This window comes from Vanacampus margaritifer, chromosome 5 (assembly GCF_051991255.1).
Source record: "Vanacampus margaritifer isolate UIUO_Vmar chromosome 5, RoL_Vmar_1.0, whole genome shotgun sequence".
Lineage (NCBI taxonomy): Eukaryota > Metazoa > Chordata > Actinopteri > Syngnathiformes > Syngnathidae > Vanacampus > Vanacampus margaritifer.
Window position 1 is genome coordinate 21,823,232 of NC_135436.1, and position 21,329 is coordinate 21,844,560.

Consider the following 21,329-nt stretch of genomic DNA (forward strand, 5'->3'; position numbering starts at 1 on the left):
GTATTTATACTTTTTTTTAAATGCTAGAGCATACACAAGGCTTTGATGCAGCCTCTGAACTGCAGAGAACGGTTAAAGCAATGGTAGTTATTACAAAAACGGCCAGCAGGTGGCAGCAGAGTATAAGAGATTGACCGGGCCGTGTTGCAAACAACACAGTTTAAAACAGATTTGTGAATAATGATAAAACTTAGCTATATTCTAATGTTAGTAGCTGCAAATCGGATACAGATAGAAATATAAAAAAAAATTCCTGATGAAAGAAAAGACTCTAATCTTTCTTTTGGTAGGTTCTATGTTTTTATAGCAATAGAACACAATATTATGTGGGCTTTGCAAAATCAGTCAAAATCCAGTAAAACAGCCAGGAGAGAAGGGGATTGCTTCAGTGAAAATGGCTGGGAGTGAATGAGATAAAAACTACTACTACTATATTGTCACTATTAAGCAAAAAAAAAAACTTCAAATTTTGCTAATGAAAAATGATTTCATTAAAAAAAAACATGAGTACATACAGTACATGTATTTAAGACTCTTTCTAAATACATAATGCATGTTTGAAGATAACTGCTGAAACGTGCAAAAACTGTGAACTATGTACTAGTACATAATTATGCAGATAAGCGCACACTTGTTGCTGATTGTGCCTTCCCTCACCTGCACCTCATTATCCTCAGTTAGCGCGCATGCATTTAACATCACGTCTCACACTGTGTGTTGTAGCCAACTAGCACTATATTAGCCACGCATTTGACTCTAAAAGTATTTCCATGGATGAGTTTTCTTTAATTACGTGAATCAAATCATTCAGCGAAATATTTTCTATGCCTTGAATTATTGTGTGAAGGTTGCAATCATGGAGACGGACTGGCCTTTTTTATGTGCAAAAGACAGTATTTTGATTTCAAATAGGAGATGTTCAGTTGATCAAATCCACTAATTGGACGCGGAGACTGACCTAATATGCTCACGATTTAAAAATACAGTAAATAAATGCAAATGTCACCTAGCGATGAAGAGGATTGAGCTGTGCCACTGCCGCAGGGAGGATCGATAGCTAACAAGCATCTGGCCTTTAGTCAACCTGTTGGCCTGATCAATGCAATTGGCAACAGTGGAGAAGCATGCTCAGCTTTCACGGTCTTGGCCAAAGATCAGCCGCAACATGCACATGGCTGATGTTCCGTACTTCGACACATGATTCCTCGTAACTGTTTAAAAACGAAAAGCAGAAGCTACTTTGTTAAGGTCTTGGCTATGAGCCATGAAAAGCAGACATCATGCCCTGTGATAGCAATGACCCCCATCCGTATCCATGGGCACCACCAAATGATGCTGTGATAAGAGCGAGAGGCCTCGAAGCGCTATTTGAAGAGAAAGGCATGTTGTTCATGTCCTGCTGTATATTCTGCCTGGAAAAGCATTACACGCAGGGAAATGTCAGTGCCCTCAAATGAACTCTTAGTGAAAGCAACTTACATCTTTCCACTCTTATCTTTGCCGTTATGAATTATGTTCTCACTTCTGCCACTTTAGAGCTGAGGCATATTGGTTTGAAATGTCAATCTGTCTACAATGCCGTTCACGTACAACGCACTGCCTGCCTTGGTGGACTTGGATAATCATTGAGCTACTTTTGCATCTTCTGTATTGAGTCCCTGAGTCAGAATAAATGTTAAAGTTGAGAATTGCGACTTTTTTTTATTTTAACATAATGTTAATGTTGATCCAAAGCAAATACATTCTTGATCATTTTAGATTAAACTCACTAATGTTGTGAATGAATGTCTTATATATAGTTTCCAAACAAATAAAAGTAAATGTCCTGTTAGTCAACGGCGTTTGTATGGGGATTTTACGCCCCCTTGTGGAACCGTCCTGTATAGGCATATGAGGAGTGATTTCACCCATCTATCTTAAGACACACTTTTATTCATTGGCTTTTAGTTCAGCGTGAATTGTGTGGTCTTCGGGGTCTTTTCGTGTTTATTTATTTATTATTTTTGAATGAATTAATATATTTATTAAATGTATTTATTTTGCTGATTGTATTTTAGTATTTTGTTGACTTTTTTTTATTTTATAGTTGTCTTTAAAAAAAAAAGCCACATATAATTGAGGGCCACAAAAATGCATTGGGAAAATAGTATGTATTTAAACCCCACAACTTCTTCAAAAGATACTGATAAAGAAAACATCAAAATTGTTAGGTTTGGGCAAACAAACAGCAATTATCTATGGATTATAGATGTAGCCATGTACGCACACTGTTGACTCACGAAGCGCTCGTGCTTCTTCTCCACAGGCAAGGATGGACAACCTCATCAAAGGAGACTTGGATGTGAGCGCCAACATGAGCCACCAAGCAGAACAACACAGACTGGCAGGGGACAAAAGTCAAGCGCTCAATCAAAGTGACCCACTGGACATGTTCACCGGCATGGAGCTTCTGCTTCGTTTCAAACTCCTCTTCATGCCTCTCTACTGCCTGGTGGTAGTCATAGCCGGCGTGGGGAACTCCTTCCTTTTGACTTGCATCCTGGTGGACAAGAAGCTCCACAACGCCACCAACTTTTTCATCGGTAACTTGGCCGCTGGAGACCTGCTGATGTGTTTGAGCTGCGTGCCGTTGACCATGTCCTATGCCTTCGACAGCCACGGCTGGGCTTTTGGGAGGCCCCTGTGTCACTTGGTGCCACTGGTGCAATGCGCCACTGTGTTTGCCTCAGTGCTCTCCCTCACGGCCATCGCCGTGGACCGTTATGTTGTCCTAGGTAAGACTAATGATTGCAAAGCATGCCCGTGAAACTTTGCACACACGTCAGGTGTGGCAAAATCAACAATAGTTTATTACTTTATTATGCAAAAAAAAAAGCAGCGCCCCCTACATCCTGCATCCCCGATTGTATGTTTCACCTCGGGCACGGGTCAGCAACCTTTCCTGTCAAAAGAGCCATTTTAAGCAAAATAAATAACCAAAAATCTGTCTGCAGCCACAAAATATTTGAACATTGTGATGAAGGAAACCGTGTTAGGGTTAGCCTAATGTACTGAGGGCGTGCGAGGCATTAGAGTTGCACCATAACACAAAAATATGCAGCATCCAATATGTAAAGATTCATTTTCTTCTATTTTTGGATATATATTTACTTATTTATTTTTGGGCGGGTGTCATTTTTCAAACTTCGTTTTTCATATATTTGTAGACTTTTTAGGCCAGTCTGTCAATTTTTTTTCTATTTTGGAAATTTTATGGACATGTTATGTTCATTTTCCGCCACTCTTCTTTCTTTTTTTAGACATTTTATGGCTATTTTTGTTTTATTCTGCTTGTTTTGCTTTCAGTTTTCTGACATTTTTGACTTTTTAAATGTTTTCTTTTTTGCCTTTTTTAAAAACAAATATTCAGACATTTGGCAATTCTAAAGACATTTTATAGTATTTTGGGGGATTTCTTCTTTTGGTTTTGGACATTTTATGGTTAGTTTTTGAAATTTTTCATTCCTGGCTTTTTTTATTTAATTCTCTGACATTTGTGGCAATTTCATTGACATTTTATGGTAATTTCCTGCTTTTCCGCTCACTTTTTGGACAATTTTAGGTCATTTAAAAAAACTTTTTCATCTACCTTTCATCTCTTTTTCTAGCAACAAAAAAATATTTTTTGAATATTTAAATATTGAATATGAATATTTTAAAAATCTAAACAAATAATTAATTTAAAGAATATTTAATCAAAAATATATATATATATATATATACTAATTTCTACAACAACAAAAATGCTGCCGATCAACAGGGAGCCACGGCAGAGGGAATAAAGAGCCACACGTGGCTCCAGAGCCGCAGGTTGCAGACCCCTGACCTAGAGCTACAACAATTGGGAACCATATGTAACAGCCGAAGACCTACAAAAAAAAGTATTTTGGAACCAATAGGCAGGAAGTCCATCACTTTGAATTGACTTCAAAATTTGACATTACCATGAGTGGTGCTAATTGCTAAGCAACCAAACAAGATGTAGCCTGCTGTCTCTTTTTATAGCGGGTTGGTTGGCAGTGCTATGGTAATGGGGTAAAAAACTGCTGGCCAACTAAAATGAAAAACATTTCTGGTTGTCGTTTCATTCAGCTCACCCCGTGCGTCGGAGGATATCTTCTCGGGGCTGCGGCGCAGTGACGCTGGTCGTGTGGCTTTTATCTCTGACCTTGGCCGCTCCTCCGTCCTTCTACACTCGCTACTTGGACCTACGGCCCAGTGGCATCGACCTGGTCGTTTGCGAAGAATTCTGGCCGGAAAACGGAAACCTGCGACTACTGTACTCCTGCTTCATCCTAATCACCTCCTACATGATCCCGCTGCTGTCCGTGAGCATCTCGTACTGCGCCATCAGCGTCAGTCTGAAGCGCTATTCTGTGCCCGGGGAGCAGACGAGCAGGAGGCAACACTGGAAGCAAAAGCGGAGGAGGACCTTCTCTTTGTTGGTGGCCTCGGTGCTGGCGTTCGCTCTGTGTTGGCTGCCTTTGCAGGTGAGATGATGTCATCGAGCATTCTCATGAACTCGCCTATTTACGCTTCATCAAATCCATACACGGGAGGACCTAATGTCCATTAAAAGGACAATCTTTCTCGACGGTTATTAGAGAAGTGCATCATTCTGACCATTCAGACATTAGGTCCTCAATGAGCCATGCAAAAGGGCAGATCATCAGTAGAAATGGCAAAGCAGGTATAAGCATGTCTTCTTCAAGCGGAATTTGTGCCAAATGGGTTATGATAACCACATGGGGGTTGAGGAAGCAAAACAACTCCTATTTCCCCCCAAATGCCACTTCTTTATCAAGTAAACCTGCAAAGCTTTATGCAATCAAATATGCATTACCATATTATGCTGAGAATGTCCCATATCATCCGATCCCATGAAATAAGATGGTTTGGATTTGTTTATCACTTTGGTTTAAACTTGACACCATTTCAAATATGAATATCTGAGCTACATGTTTTAGGCGAATGAAATTAACTCATTCACTGCCAGCTGCTCTCAAAGCAGAGTTAACAATATTGGTAGAAGGTTGGGAGATTTTTGACTGATAATTCAAGACACACAGAATATTGTTTGATGCATCGGACATATTAAAAATAAGAGCTAACTCTCTTTGTTTACTAGTAAAAAAAAAAAAAAGAAGATTTTTTTTCTATGTTTTTTCTGTTCTTTATTACAGTACTGTACTATAAAAAATAGCTTTAGAATTAACAATGAATGAATTTCTGTAAGATCATGACATACTGTAAAAAAAAACAACAACTAAATACTGGCACAAAAACATTTATATTGGAGAATTCACAAATGACTGTAATTTAAACACAGCTAAACATTGGGATACAGTTAAAATTACATCATGTTAAAATAACGGGTTTTTTTGTCAGTACATTTTGTTTATGCTAAAATAAACCATATTACATTTTAACTTATATTACAGACAAGAATATTTGCATATACAGCAAAACCATGTTCATATAAAGTGTAAACTAAATGTATTATGTTCATTTAAAATTGATATACTAACGGCCTATTCATTAATTTATCAATATACTGTATAAAAACAAAGCTATTGTTTTTAAGGGGGGGGGGGGGGAATTGCAGCTGTGGTTAAAAAGCAGTAAAAAAAATGTATTGCTAATAGAAACAGCTTTACAGAACAACTTTTTACTTTTACTTTTTACTGGTATTTAATGTACAATGAACAAAACATGTATGTTAATTTTACTGTGATTGAATATACAATAAAAAGTAACTGCTTCTAAATTATACACTGTGTATATTTTTTTAACAGATTTTTTAAATTTTATTTATTTATTTATTTATCTATTTATTAATTTATTTTTTTTTTTAAAAAAAAAGGAATTCCTTCATTCATTCTATTTTTTTTTAATAGTGATTTTAAGTTAACTTTCATACTGTTGACATGAGTCTGGGTTGTGTCTGTCACTTTTTGAAGTGATCTTTCTTATGTCATCTGAAGGTGCTGAACCTGTTGTTGGACCTGGACCCGGACTGCGACATCATCGGCAAGCGCTACATTAACGTCTTGCAAGTGTGCTGTCACTTAGTGGCAATGAGCTCGGCGTGCTACAACCCCTTCATCTACGCCTCGCTGCACAGCAAGGTACGCAAACACCTGCGGGGCTACCTGTGCCTTTGTCACAGCCGACGGAGGGTGCAGAGAACCATGTCCCGGATTTGAACGTCATCTTGCTCCATCCATCGGCATCGTGAAGACCCGTTTACCACAAATCGTATGTGTTTTCTGAAAAACCCACGAGTGTTAATGGAGAAAAGAACAGCAAACGTGGGCAATAGTCAAAAAGGCCAGCGCGAACGTACTCTGCCCTACATGGACCTTGTGATCAAATCTTGTGTAACCCCTTGGAGCAGAAATGGCTGACTTCACAGAGCTAACCATGCGGCGAACTCACCACAATTGGATTATAATCACGTGCAAAAGACGGTCCATCCACCTCTAATATTCATCACCACATTTTTTAATCCTTAACTCATCGGCTTGGATTGTGACAGTTTTAGATTTTCATTTTTATGTGTGCTCTTGATTTGCGGAACATCTGTATACAATCCCCCCCCCCCCCCTAATTAAAACATTTAATGTATTATCTAACAGTATACGTCGATAATCACGTCTGAATATGTATGTACATTGTACAATTTTTGTAGGCGTAAAAAAGCAGTACTGAATTCAATAATCTTCAACAAAAACTAGAGTGAGTTGAAATATTGTACTTCCTGTTTACAATTACCTTCGAAATTAGTGTGAAACTCGATAGTGTGCCACCATCTAGTGGTCAATAGTGGTGTTACATCTTTCTTTCTTTCTTTTTAAGGAGGATACAGAACAAACTAGTTTTCATGAACTTGTGCAAAAACAAATATTCAACATAGAGTGGCTATGGGAACCTATAATGGAGGTTGATTTGTTGTATTGATTAGCTTAGTTAGTTGTTGCTAAACAAGTAAACAAATGGCTAATAATAATCAAATGTAATGCACACGCCAACAACTTTTTAGCTGTAATGTCACAAGTTAGTTGGTCAGGTATCAGTTTTTAAGAATCACGCTAGTGCACTTACTGTAAGTGAGGGGCGTGTCTTTGGTCAGAGGCTCAAACGTTAGGCGGGATTAGCGAGGCTACATTCTAATCTTGCTAGCAATTTTAACACCGCAGCCACAGCCTTGTCCGCACTCACAGTAAGACAACTCATCGTACAAAGCCGAATTACGGTACTACTTTTATGACTTTGTGGATTATTTCGTGCTTTATCTTGTCTTTCTTTTCCTATTGTGCAAAATGGTAGTTATCAAGAATAACAGTCCAAGACTCTGTGGATTATTTCCGTGACTGGCGTTCATCCAGGGTGTAGCCCATCTCATGCCCAGACAACTGGGATAGTTTCCAGTGATACGGTATAGAAAATGGATGGATGAATCTATTGGCAGCTCGGTGAACGTCGACCCTAATCTCTGAGTTTGAACCTTGTAATTAATGTGCCTGGAACCACGAGGAGAGCATGCAAACTAGAGGTTGCAGATCACCCGCAACACAAAAGAAGACAGAAAATGGATAAATAAATGTAGTAATTATTTGTAGTGGATGTGTTTATTTCTATTATGCAAGGCGGCAGTGAGCATAAATAACTGGCAAAACGGGCACTGGAATTAATTACAGCATCTAACATAATTAGTTCTTTGTTTGTTTACCACAAGTCGAGTACCACAGTGAGAGACGCTAACAATGTGACTTGAATTTTAATCACGTTTGCGTGTCCTCAAAAGCTTTTCATAATCTCTGTATAAAAAGTCTACACACCCCTGTTCAAATGCCTGTTTCTTGTGGCATAAGATACAAATTGAAACCAAGGTAAATAATTTCAAAACTTTTTTTCCCACCATTTATGTGACTTGTAAACTGTACAATGCGATTTATTTTATTTATTTATTTTTTTTGGAGAAGGAAGGTAAAAATACACTGAGTGTGATTGTACAGGTTTGCATATGTCACGAAAAGCCTACCAAACCAGCTGAGCTTGTCAATAATGTAGCATTAAAGAATGCCTTTACGGCTTTATTATTTTATTGTGTTTATGGACTTTATTTGATTGTGTCGTATCTATCTTGTGTGACCAGGAAAAGCCTACAAAAAAAAAAAAACTTTATTCAGGGTTAATCTGAGGCACTTTCAATGGTGGGCGAATTTGAATGTGATTGGTGAACACTGAAAACAGCCAAAACCCCAGTTATACGAGGGTGTGCACACTTTTGCTACCCCGTTCTCAGTGCTTTCTTTTTACGTCCCCTTTTGAAAATGTTTCATTTGAGATGTACAGGTTATAGGTCACATTAATGGTAGTAAAGTTTTGCAAATATTAACCTGGCATTTGAGCAGGGGTGTGTAGACTTTTTATATCTGACCCAAGTGTACAGTTATGGCCCCTCCTTCAGATTTGCACCAGCGTCAGCCAATGTTTTCGCCTCGCTAACAATCTGCTTGACTGCCCGTTGCCTGGCAACCGGCCGCCATGCTTATTCACGCTAAGTGAACCTTCAGACTGCATTTAGCGCTCCTCAAATTAGATTTGCGTCTCATGTTCTTTCAGGGAGGCCTTGCCTGACTTTTGTTTCTTGAAAAGAAGGTCCTTTATTTCTTCAAACAGCGTACGTGTAGCCGTATAGTCAGACGTCAAGTTTTTTATTTATTATCTAAAAAATGTGGTTTATTGTTTACAAAAATAATCAAATTAATAATTTTGCATATAGACGTATTTTCTCACGTTTTTTTTTTTTTTTTTTTTATTAATTGCTTTGTAAATTTGAATTATAAAATGGAGAAAAAAATAATGCATCCACACACACTTATGTCTTGTATGTATTTATATAATTTTGGGCCATTTTTATTAATTGCTCATTAAACCAAAACAATAATTGGCTGACTGATTAATTGTAGATAATAAAATAAAAACAGTCCCTATAACTAGGGGTGTTCCGATCAGAGTTCTAAGCTGCTGATTAAACTACTGAGTCACAAAATAATCTGATTTTGGTCAAAAAATTGACCTACCTGCTATTTGGGTCAATTTAACCTAACTTTTGATTGTTTTGTAATAAATCAACTCAATTTTCTTGCCCAATCGATAAGAACATTATGACAAATAACCATTTTATATACATATTTTAAAAATCACCCTGGAGTTATTTATGTGACATTTTATTAATTTTATAAAATTATTTTTTATAAACATTTAAATGATTTGCTTTTAATCCCTGTATTACATTGCCATTTTATCCATTAACAAAAAAAAAAAAAAAAAACATCAAATATGATTTGAACCAGCAACCTCAGAACTGCGAGCCAGACCGAACAACCACCGAATCACTGGTCTGCCTGTAATGTGTCATTTGAAACCATAATGTATAATAACGATGTGCATTCAGCAGCAGCATTCTACACACTATATCACTTGAATGTATTAAGTCAGCTTTATTTATGGAGCACTTTAAAAGCAACTGCAGCTTTAACAGGCAAACATGCTGTGTCCTTTACGGAGCTAATCATTCCTACAAATGTTCATATGCTCTACATCTGTTGTATATGCAATAAATCTGTTAGATTTAGAGTATACAGTATGTTAGTCTCACAACATGTACTGTATAAAGTCAGTGGTCACTTGATTTTAGTGAGATGCTTGGCAACGTTTGTAACCATAGCACTAATTAATCCACTCTATAGGTTAAAAAAAACAAAACAAGTTATGCTCATTAGTAATGATAACAATGATGCCATTTGTGTTGAAACTAAATAGTGTAAACAAACCATGCAAAGTTTAAATTGTGGAATATGACAAAAAAAAAAACTTTCATCGTGCCATTATTATAGTACTAATTGGGGTTCATCTCATTCTTCTCAAATCGTATTTATATAATTTTTATCATCATTTCAAGTTGGTATTTTGCATTATTTTGGATTCAATTACAACAGATACTGTATTGATGATATATTATTGTCTGTGAAAGTACAATAAAATGAGCCATCTTTACAACGTTGTATGTAGAATAGAATAGAATAGATCTTTATTTGTCATTGTGTACACAATGAAACTTATTTCAGCAGCATCCTTGCCTTCGGCACTACATCCTAAAAACATCAATCATCAACAAATAATAAAAGAAGCCAATATAAAGTCCATTTCAAAGCGGTCATGTGTAAGTGCTTTTATTAAGGAGGTTTTATACATTTATCTGCTTGTGGATAGAAACTATGCAGTAGTCTATTTGTGCGCATGCCCAGTGTCAACAGTAAACCGTTTGTGGCCAGGGTGTTTGGGGTCTTTGGAGATGGAGCTGGCTTTACTGTGTAGCCTGCCAGCATAGATCTCCACCAGCGGGGGCATTGTAATCCCTATCACTTCCTCCGCCGTTCTCGCCACCCTATGGAGAGTCTTCCTGCCCGCTGCTGTGCGGCTTACATGCCACACCGTGCAGCAATATGACAGGAGAACTCTCCACGGTGGCCTTGTAGAACCTGACCAGCAGGTTTTCAGGGAGCTGGGATTGCCTCTGATGGCCAATACGCACTGATACGAAAGTCAGTTATAATTTCTTTTGTTTTTGAAATGTTCAAATCCAAATTATTGTTGTAACACCGTTGTGTCAAGCGCTGGATCATTTCTCGTCTCGTTGTTGTTGTGGATCAGTTCTGCAAATTTAACGATGGTGTTCGTGTGGTGGCTGGGTGAGCAGTCATAGACTACGTTTACATGCAGGCAATAACTCTTTTAAAGGTAATGTAAGCACGCACAAAAACCCGAATATGCTCTGGGTTACTCCTTTCATCACCGGAATTCTTGCTCATATAAATGCATTGGGAATATCTCGAACGATTATGCTCGCTATTTTCTTCGTCGTCTTCTTTTATTCTTCTTTGCAGATTTGATTTGCAAGGAATCTTGGTCTATGTAGTCACGACTTGTATGCGCAGCTCCGCCCTACTTGCTAAAAGATACATTTGATTTATCCACTTAAAAAAATAGGTTAAACTTTTTTTTAAGAAAATATTATTAAAAAAAAAAAAAGTTTCAACTTTTTTTAAAGAAAATATAAAAATATATATATATATATTATTATTTTTTAAAGTAGTAACAATTATTGAAAATTAAAAAATAATAATAATTTGACTATTTTTTCTAAAAGAAAAGATTATTAAAAATGTAAAAAAAAATCAAATAATTCAAAAAATATATATAAAAAAAGATTAAAAATAATAATAATTACAATTATTTATTTATTTTATTTTTTAAATTATTAAAATATGTTGTTAAATAGAAAAGATTATTATTTTTTAAATAATTAGATTTTTTTAATAGAAAAGATTATTAAAAATTAGGTGCATCAGGCGATTAAAATTTGTAATCATAAATAATTGCATGATTTCACTAGTTAACTCACGATTAATCACAAATTTTATATCTGTTCTAAATGTACAATAAAAAAAATCTAGGTTTTCATACTTTTGTTAACAAAAGTGGAAAAAAATGTTAAACTAATCAAAAGAGTTCAAATGAATTTTGACGTCTATAACCGTCAATGGCAGTGAATGAGTTAAAGATGGTTGTAAACACGCCTGCCAGCTGGTCAGCACAGGCCTTAAGGATGCATCCAGAGACCCCGTCTGGCCCCGATGCCTTCCTCCTCCGGGTAAGTCTATTCTCCATTTGGTCTCTTGGTTCTGCTGATCAAACCGGGCAAAGAACTGATTCAGGGCGTTAGGGGGGGAGCTGTTGGTAGAGTTCGGTTTTATATCCAATGAGGGTTTTTATTCCTTGCCATAAAAATGCTCTTCAATACGCGCTTGGCTTTTCTGATCCCCCTCCTCAGCCTCTGCCGCGCCTCTCTGTATCCTAGTTGAGACCCTGATTCAAATGCAGAATCACGCTCTCTCATCAGAGTTCGCACTTCCTTCTTAAACCAAGGCTTCTGATTAGGATCGACCTTAATTGTCTTGATCTTGAAAGAACAGTTGCTGCATGTTCCTCCAAATCTGTCCCTGCTTCAAAAAACATCCCAGTCGGTTACATCAAAACAGTCCTGCAGAGCTGAAGTTACTTCCTCATTCCACACGTGCACTATTTCAATGGAGGGTTTCTCTCTGCCGACCGAGGGTCTATACTCTGAGAGACATCATTAAATCCTTTTCTACTCAAGTAGAATTGATTGACATTGAACTATTAGAATGTCCAAAACAATTAAGCGTACCGACCGGTCAGTTAAATATGTTTATCCCGCTGGCTACGAGTGATTCCACTGAATAAATTTTGATTTGATGCGTTGGAAAAGGGTTTACATGAGCTAGGAAAGGAAATACTGCATCACAGTTTTATTAAAGAGGAAGTCAAGCCCCAAAAAACAAATTCTTGACAATGTGTTCTATGCAGCCACACTAGTCTAAATACAGTATTCTGGTTAATATTGTGTTAGTGGAATATGAATTAATCAGCAAAATCCAGCCGATATTATCCATTTCAGGGGGCGGCCATTTTGCAACTTGCTGTCGAGGCAACGACCAATCACAGCTCACCTGTTTTCTGAAGCTGAGCTGTGATTGGTTGTTACCTGAGACCTCAGCAACTGTGATGTCATTTTCACTCGGCAGCTAATGGCAAATGGCCGCTCCCTTAGTCGTAACATCATGTATAAACAATGTCTGGTGGTTTTTTTTTGTGTGGGGCAAAGTTTGTATGACCAATTCAGTAAAGAACAATAATGCAGGTGATGGCAATGACGTTGATGCTACATTCCAGATGCATCCAGAGTGCACCACTGATCTGAATATATAACTGGATAGCCGATAGCCCGTACACGCCCGTGCAAGCCGTTGAAGTCACAGGGCGGCCATCTTGCTCCTCCCACCTCGCGAGCAGATTACTGTATAATCTATACGGTATTCGTACAGATTCGATTTATACAGCTCGTTAGGCAGTTAGTATAGGGCTGGGGGGCGGGGTTTGTGGCGGGGTGGTCACTATTTTTTAACAAGTAAAATAAAAAATGATTAGATTATAAAATATTAGATTTAGCAGAGGCATCTTTTGTTGCATTGCAGTTATAATTCTTTAATACAATATGCAAGTTTCCTCCTCTAAACATCATTAACATATAATTTATACATGTATTTAAATTGTGACTGAAGTCCTCATGTTTGTTTAACAAATTTAAAACAAGTCATGACTAAGTACTGTCTCAATTGTTCTCCAATTTCGATACTGTAAAAGGACCGTATGCCGAGAAACGTTTCTTCGGACGACCAATATGGCGGCCTCACCGCTTCAAACGTCATATATTCAGATCAGTGGAGTGCACTTATAGACAGACACTTATGCTTGAGCATTGTTTTTAATATTATGGATCCAACAAGAAGTCCAATAAAAGGAGTCGATCCTGGAGGCTTCTCCTCCCAGTCACTTGAGCCTCTTTGGTTTTGCCTTGTTTGTCAATAATAAAGAACTCTTGTCTCAGAATAGTTTGTCAATAAAACACTTTTAGCCCAACCCTGCATTATGGCTGAGAAGCACTTATTGATGGAGTCACATTACCACATTCAAGGCCAACCCAGTGCACACTAGCTTATGTAATAGAAATATTTTAAATATATATCTTCGTTTTGGGGATTTTTTTCAGTCAAAACTTATCTCCAAAATGATTTGTTTAAGAAGAATTGGACATATCACAAAATTAAAAACAGACACGTACTGATGAAATTAGTTGACCTCAATGCCTGATTGATTTCCATCATCGTTTTAAGTTCTCTATCTGTAAGAAATAAGAAGGAGTGTGTGTGTGTGTCTTGAGCTAATTGTGGCTTCCTTCACCTGTGCATCATTGTCGCTGATTGCATCATGTAGGTTATTTAACCTTACGTGTGTTTGTTGAAACATGTCGTTATCATGTCTTGATTATTGGCCTTGCCTTTTGCCTCACTTTTTCGACATTGCAGCCCTCACTGGTTAGTCATCCATTTACTGAAAACAAAGAAAAGACCAATACTTTTGTTTCACAAAATTTCAGTTTTTATTATTTTACTTTTAAAATCACATTTCCCATGAAATCTCAGGTCATGTTCAACATCTGTGTTGTCTTACGCAGGACTGTACATAAGCATAATGTTTAATTTCGGACATAACTACATGCATATCCTCCTATCTGTTGCATGCCAAATGTATTAGGTTTGTGAATTGCGTAGTGCCTGGCAATTCGATCCGTATCATGATTCATAGGTCACGATTCGATTTGATGCGATTAATCCTGATACAAATCTATAAATCGATTTTTGCGATTTTTTTTTTTTTGTGACTCCAATTTATAAAATACTCATCAGTAAACTTGTACATGTACACTGCAAGATTTGTACGAAAATGTAATTATTTACCTGACACAGGCTTACAAGCCACTGTATTTAACAAACAGGTTGCAGTCTGTTTCATGTTTGAACAGCGTTAAAATAAAATATTAAGGCTTAATGTTACATTAATATAACATTCTTCCATGCTTAAAGTGTGAATCCTAACTCTAAGTAAGACATTTTGTTGAATATTTCCATCAAAAAGTGATGTTTAAAAATCGATTCAGCCGCATATTGAATCGATTCAAGAATTGCGCAATGTAATATCGCGATATATTGCCCAATCGATTTTTTTTAACACCCCTAGTGTGTATGGTGTGCATGAATATGATGCAGTTCTCAAATAAGGCGGGGGGGGGGTGATGCCAGGGGAATATGTTTTTTGTTGTTGTACTACAAAATAAAGTGTAATTGCACCTCCACTACAATAGGTGGCAGTGGCGTTCTCCTGGTTAGGAGTACGAGCTCCTCTGCAGAGGTGAATGCACAACAATTTTATAATGTTAACAAGAGTATGAAAACTTGGAAAAAGAATTTATTCTACATTTTATTGTACATTAAGAACAGATATCAAATTTGCGATTAATTGTGAGTTCACTATTGAAGTCATGTGATTTACAAATTGTAATCGCCTGAAATCCCTAGTTTAATCGTCTAGTGTCTGCCAAAATGACACTAAATCAGTCGGCTAGCTTCTCTCCAATTGGAGGCGTTCATCTGACGTCACACTTCCAAATGTTTTCCACTTACCATCGCCACATACACGTCGAATGAGTTTGAAAACGGCGTGCGATGGATGGCCTGCTAAAAGCAGTGTGAAAAGGGATAGCATGGGTAGTTTTTACCCTTTGTTGCATCAAAATCCTCAACCTAAGGTGCTGGGTGGAAACAACCCAGCAATGGCTTGTCCCTTTCGCATCCAGAATTGGGTTTAGTTATTTCAAACAAATCGGGCTATTTTTAACCCAGCAGTTGCCATTTGTACATTTCAGTCCACATTGTGCCTTGAATAGTCATCCTTCCAGTTCTAAGGCTTCGAAAACAATGTCTCCCTAGAAGCAGCGAATGGCGTGAGAATGGACTGCTGCCGTGCACAAGGACACTTCGACATGGTCACCAGCGGTGAGGAATCGCACCCACAACAGCTTCATCAAACTTTTGTGCGTAATCCTGCTCTTATCCGCCTCCTTATCCACACTGAGCAGGATATGAGGGAGGTAACGACGAGACGGGACAAATATGGCAATGTGTCACTCTCACAGGATCTGGTTTCCTCGTCTTTGAGACCTGAGCAGAATACCAACGAGCACGTTCATATTAACTGATTATTCAACCTCGCCGTGTTGTTCCTGGACGGAACGCTCTCATTCATCCGCATCCTTTCACGCCTCTTGTAGCACACTTTGACGTCCTCCCGGATTCCGTTGCTGACCAGCACGTAGAGCACGGGATCCACCACGCAGTTGAGGCTGCACAGGGCGAGCGTGCACGAGAAGGCGAAGTGCACCTTCTGCTCAAACTCGCAATAGCTGCCGTACGGCCGCGTGTAGAAAACCAGCGAGCGCGCGAGCAGCAGGACGTGGTACGGCGCGAAGCAAACCGAGAAGATCCCGATCACCCCGAAGGACAGCATGCGCACCTTCCTCTTGACCTGCGCGCTCAGGCCCGGACTCTGGCCCACCGTGGCCAGCACCCTCCAGTAGCTGACGGCCAGCACCAGCAGGGGGAGCAGGAAGCCGACGCCCACCCGGAGCAGGTTGAACAAGGCCACGGGTTTTTGCATGGGGTAGGTCTCGTAACAACGGTCGTCTCGGTCGTCGTGGGCGTCCTTGAGGTTGTCGTTGAACAGAACCATCACGTGCAGCGCCGTCACCGCCACGTAGACGACCGCGCACTGCGCCCAGGCGTAGCACGAGGTGCGGCGGGTTTTGGAGCGCAGCGGGTACGTGACCACCAGGCAGCGGTCCACGGAGATGCAGCACAGCAGGTAGATGCCGATGTACATGTTGGAGTAGTAGAAGAACCCGGCCACGCTGCACGACATGACGCCCAGCTTCCACTGGTGGTTCTGGTAGTAGTAGTTGATCCAGAGAGGCATGGTGAAGATGAAAAGGACGTCGGACAGCGACAGGCTGAGCAAGAAGATGCCCAGGACGTTTTGCTTGCGCACTTGTTGCAAAATGGGGCCCAGGGTGAGGATGTTGAAGATCAAGCCGGAGATAAAAGCCAGGATGTAGACGCTCATCAGGAGGTCGCTAATGACGCTGTCGCCGATCTTAACGCACACCGCAGTGGAGTTGCCGGCGCCGGTGGCGTTCATTTTTGCTGGAGTCAAAAGGAAAAAGACACAATTAGACGGAATCACATAGAGTGTGCGCTTGACGTGTTCATTTGTTCCGCGTCGTTTGTTACTAGAAGCACTATTGTACGCACTCAATTCTGTAGAGTAAATTTTACTCTAAATCAGTGGTGTCAAAGTCCAGTCCTTGAGGGCCTGAGTCCTGCATGTTTTAGAGGTTTCTCGTTACCGCCCAACATCTATTTACCATTTAAAGGCATACTTGACTCATTTATCCATCCATTTTCTTGACCGCTTTTCCTCACAAGGGTCGCGGGGGTGCTGGAGCCTATCCCAGCTAGCTTCGGGCAATTGGCAGGTTACACCCTGAACTGGTTGCCAGCCAATCGCAGGGCACACAGAGACGAACAACCATCCTCACACTCACACCTATGGACAATTTGGAGTGTTCAATTAACCTGCCCATGCATGTCTTTGGAATGTGAGAGGAAAACAGAAGTACCCGGAGAAAACCCACGCAAGCACGGGGAGAACATGCAAACTCCACCCAGGAAGGCCGAAGCCTGGACTCGATCTCACGTCCTCTGCACTGGGAGGCGGACGTGCTAACCAGTCAGCCACCGTGCTGCCGACTCATTTATCCATTTTCAGCAATTTAGTATTTTGTCTAGAATAAATTTGATAAGTTCATTATTTTTCATGTACAATTAATACCTTTAAAAACTTCTTTTGACCTTGGCTATCGACTGAAAATGACGACCAATCACGGCTCACCTATTTTTTGGGTTTGGTCATGTGACATTCAAAAAACTAAACCCCGAACTGACTTAAGGTGGGAGTGGCATTAAACAGATTTGTCCTCACAAAATCGATTCCACTTCTGTGACATTTGAACTCATTCACTGCCATTAACGGCTATAGACGTCAAAAAATGTGAACTATTTCTATTAGTTTAACTTTTTTTTTTTTTCACTTTTGTTAACAAGAGTATGAAAACCTAGAAGAATATTATTGTACATTTAGAACAGATATAGAATTTGTGATTAATTATGAGTTAACTATTGAAGTCATGCGATTAATTACAATTACAAATTTTAATCGCCTGACGCCCCTAATTTTTAATAATTGAATCGCCTGATGCCCCCTAATGTTTGATAATCTTTTCTTTAAAAAATAAACAAAATAAAATATATATATATTTTTTTTAATGTCTAGGTTTTCATACTCTTGTTAACAAAAGTGGGGAAAAAAAAGTTAAACTATTAGAAATAGTCAAAATGATTTTTTGACGTTTATAGCCGTCAATGGCAGTGAATGAGTTAAGATACAGTGAGTAGATGATTCATGTCCAACATGTCAAAATACTTGAAACCAAACTCTGGGCTTTTTTTCCTGCTCATCTCCATGTCATTTTTCCAACTTTGCAGCTTGTAGTTTTCTGGGCAGACTTTTTGTCCGTTCATTGAGTAGAACACTGACTCGAACGCTGACTAATCTTCGTAATGCTCATTTACATGACGTCGCAGGAAGCGACACGCAGCTTCGGTAAATATATATTTAGGACCGGGCTGATCGTGCAAGACGTAGTCTTGCTTGAGCAAAAGCACATTAAGGACTTCGCTTTACGAAATGAATCAATCAATCGATTTAAGTCGCTGATGAGCGATGCAAATGCGCGGCCACAGAATCATGAAGCGGCGGGCTGATATGCAAAACTCGAACCAGATGTTAATTTATGCCGCTTCCTGGGAAAGATATTTTAAAGACAAGAATTACAAGTCAAAGCCATCTGTAAGCATAACGGAATAGCACTAGCAAATTGATTCTTACTGTCCACAACATTAGGTACACCTGCACAAGCCCATTAAAAAAAAACAAAAAAAAAAAACATGAATAGCACTCTCTCAAATTGTTTGTTATTCTTCATTTTACTGCTATTGTTTTATTGTTAATATCAATTTTGATACTCATTATAAGGATGCTATTTTTAGGTAAAGCTCTCATAAAAGTTAGATCTTAGAACCTTTCTCTGTATTCAATTATGCAGGCCTGCTCCAGATGCGTTCGTAGAGCCAGGAAGCATATAATGCCATTAAGGTCCACGCCAGAGATGCTCTGTCCGATCCAAACTTAATAATGGAGAAACCCATCTTTAGCAAATGCTAATATAAACTTGTGGGGGTGGGGTGGGGGGGGGGGGGGGGTGGGGGGGCAGGATGTCAAAAATGTTCCGATGAGATGAGTAAGTGTCTGGAAAGTTTTGCAGACAAATGACGTCTAAAATTATCCAACGGCCGTTTACTCATCCTTGCTCCCTTTTCTAAAGGGGAGCATTTTTGTGTATTTATATATTTCCTTTGTTGTCTAAGGTTTAGTTTTGTTGATGTTAAATCATGTTTGCATGTTTTTTTTTTTAAGAACATTTTAAGGCAGACTAGGTCTGCTTTTCATAACTGCTAGCCAAGCTTGACTTTGACTTCTTGTCCATATGAGCCAACTATGTGTTTGTTAATGTTGTAAACTCAACTATGTTGAGTTGTTATTTCTCAACCGAGGCCTGAGAAACCGACAATTTTCACTAGTTTCTCTCGGGCTTGCACTCGTAATCTAGATATACACGTGTGGAATTCGGACGTCAACAGTGATCCACACAACCGCATTATTGTAAACACAAACGATTTAAGTTAGTGTTGGATGTGCGCAAAATAATACGAGGTCTCCACACTGAAAAGTTAAAATAAAAATTAAAAAACACGAAAATGACAAAAGTCATACATACTGTTGTCATGAGAAAAAAAATCTGATTTTTTTTTTTTTTTTTAGGGAAAGCATTTTACAAGAAAAATGTTGCAATATTACACACACAAAAAGTTGTAATCTTAAAAAAGTTATATTGCTATGTTTCAAGATTTATGATAAATTGGGGGGGTTGATGAAAGAAAAAATCACAACAATAAAAATAAGTTGTAAAGTTATGAAGATAGTCAAAATATATAATAAATAAATTGTCATATATATAAATAAATAATAATATAATAATACATATGATAAATAAATAAATAAATAGTCATAACATTTTGAGAAAAAAGTTGTCATGAAGATAAGACTGGCTTGTTAGATATTATCTGGAAGAAATGTAGAAAATATGGAATTAAATATAATCTTTATGTTTCATGAAATGATTAGTCGCATTTAAAATGAATCTTCATGGAACCACTTTTTCTATTTATTTATTTATTTATTTTACTCTTCTAGCTGGTGCTCTTAAAGATAAAGGCTAGCTCAATAGAAATTGATTCAATTTCCACTGCATCTTGAAACCAAGAGTGCCATCAACAAAATAAAAAATATATATATATTACAAGTGTTTCATGAAGCTTCATTTGTCCATCACTGACATTACATGAATAAAGTTATGATTCAAGAATACAGCTATAATGTGAAAAGGAGTCCGTAATATTATGGAAAAAGTTTTAACTGCTCACAGAATAAAAATATGTAATATTAAGAGAAAAAAAAGTCCTTATATTGTATGAAAGTTACCAAAAGAAAACATTTGTAGTGTTAGAGAATGAAGTCAATGTTAGTAGATTAAAAAAGTGACGAGAATAAAGTTAGATGAAAGCATTGTGGGCCTTCAGCTCTTTTATCGTTTGTAACAAAATGATATTGATATTGAGCCGTGATCTTTTTTTCTACAGCTGGAAAATATATTTGAGTTCATGGTTCCCCCTTTCAAATCCCAAAGAATTGCTTCATGCGTGTCCTGGTCCAGTTCTACAGTCCAGTGAATGTTCAGGATTCACTCCCAGCTTTTGATAAAACAAAAAGAAACATTTTCTATCTGTAAAGGAAGCTCACCTGCTGCTGTTGGGATGTCCAAGCGTCTTCACTGTGAAGTCCTGGGGAGTGAAAAGTCAACTTCCAAAGGTGTGTGCAAAAAAGTTGGAAGAGGTCCAAGTTCCAAGATGTTGTCATGAAGCCGCAACTATCCGTCTTGGCGATTGGGATCGGGGCTTCACAAGCTTTTGTCTCTCATCTCTTATTTGAAGATCCTTTGAAATGTCGACGAGGAGTGTGTCGAGGTGGGAGTGCTAAAATAGGGGACGACCCACATACAGAGGAGGGACGTTTGCTCTTTTTTTTTTTTTTTTTTTGCACACGTGTATAGAGGAGGAATTGGTGTGTGGGAGTTGGGTGGGGGGGGGTCTGGGGGGGACCAGACTGCAACAGATGTGAGCTACATTTAACTTAGAAGGTGAACAGAACATGACATGTGATCACACATTGTGTTTCACACCAACGGCTGACTTCTCGTTAAGGCCCGCAAATGGGGATCCGAGTGACCACAATTTTATGACCACTTGGGTTCTCGTAATGAGATCCAACGTTATTTGATTTAGATTGTGACTTTTTTTTTAAAGGGGAAAATGTATTCATCCTGATGAATGTTTTTTTAAATGACAGAAACAAAAATTGTTATGACTTGACTTCTGTTTAAAACTACATTTTTGGAACCTCTGAATGATCTAAATGCTGTCAACCCAATTTTTATTTTTATTTTGTCA

At 38.4% G+C, this 21,329-nt stretch overlaps 2 protein-coding genes across 3 annotated transcripts in view; one reads left to right on the forward strand and one right to left on the reverse strand.

Annotated features, from left to right (window-relative positions):
- Nucleotides 1-10,234, forward strand: part of LOC144052383 (prolactin-releasing peptide receptor) — a 32,207-nt gene extending 21,973 nt beyond the window's left edge. For both annotated transcript variants that reach the window (XM_077566387.1, XM_077566388.1), the window contains 3 exons: nucleotides 2,306-2,774; nucleotides 4,132-4,529; nucleotides 6,024-10,234. In XM_077566387.1, coding sequence (XP_077422513.1) covers nucleotides 2,312-2,774; nucleotides 4,132-4,529; nucleotides 6,024-6,245 — 1,083 coding nt within the window. In that variant the 5' untranslated portion in view covers nucleotides 2,306-2,311 and the 3' untranslated portion in view covers nucleotides 6,246-10,234. The remainder of the gene's footprint in view (nucleotides 1-2,305; nucleotides 2,775-4,131; nucleotides 4,530-6,023) is intronic.
- Nucleotides 10,235-13,906: 3,672 nt separating this feature from the next.
- gpr184 (G protein-coupled receptor 184) lies at nucleotides 13,907-20,803 on the reverse strand. The gene is made up of 2 exons (XM_077564992.1): nucleotides 20,623-20,803; nucleotides 13,907-16,787 (listed from the first exon to the last, which is right to left on the reverse strand). Exon 2 carries the CDS (start codon nucleotides 16,780-16,782, stop codon nucleotides 15,775-15,777), a length of 1,008 nt encoding a protein of 335 aa, XP_077421118.1. The 5' UTR covers nucleotides 16,783-16,787; nucleotides 20,623-20,803; the 3' UTR covers nucleotides 13,907-15,774.
- Between the last annotated feature and the right edge of the window lie 526 nt (nucleotides 20,804-21,329).

Coding starts and splice junctions, on each gene's coding strand:
- gpr184 (XM_077564992.1), bottom strand. CDS start 16,782: ATGAACGCCACCGGCGCCGGCAACTCCACTGCGGTGTGCGTTAAGATC.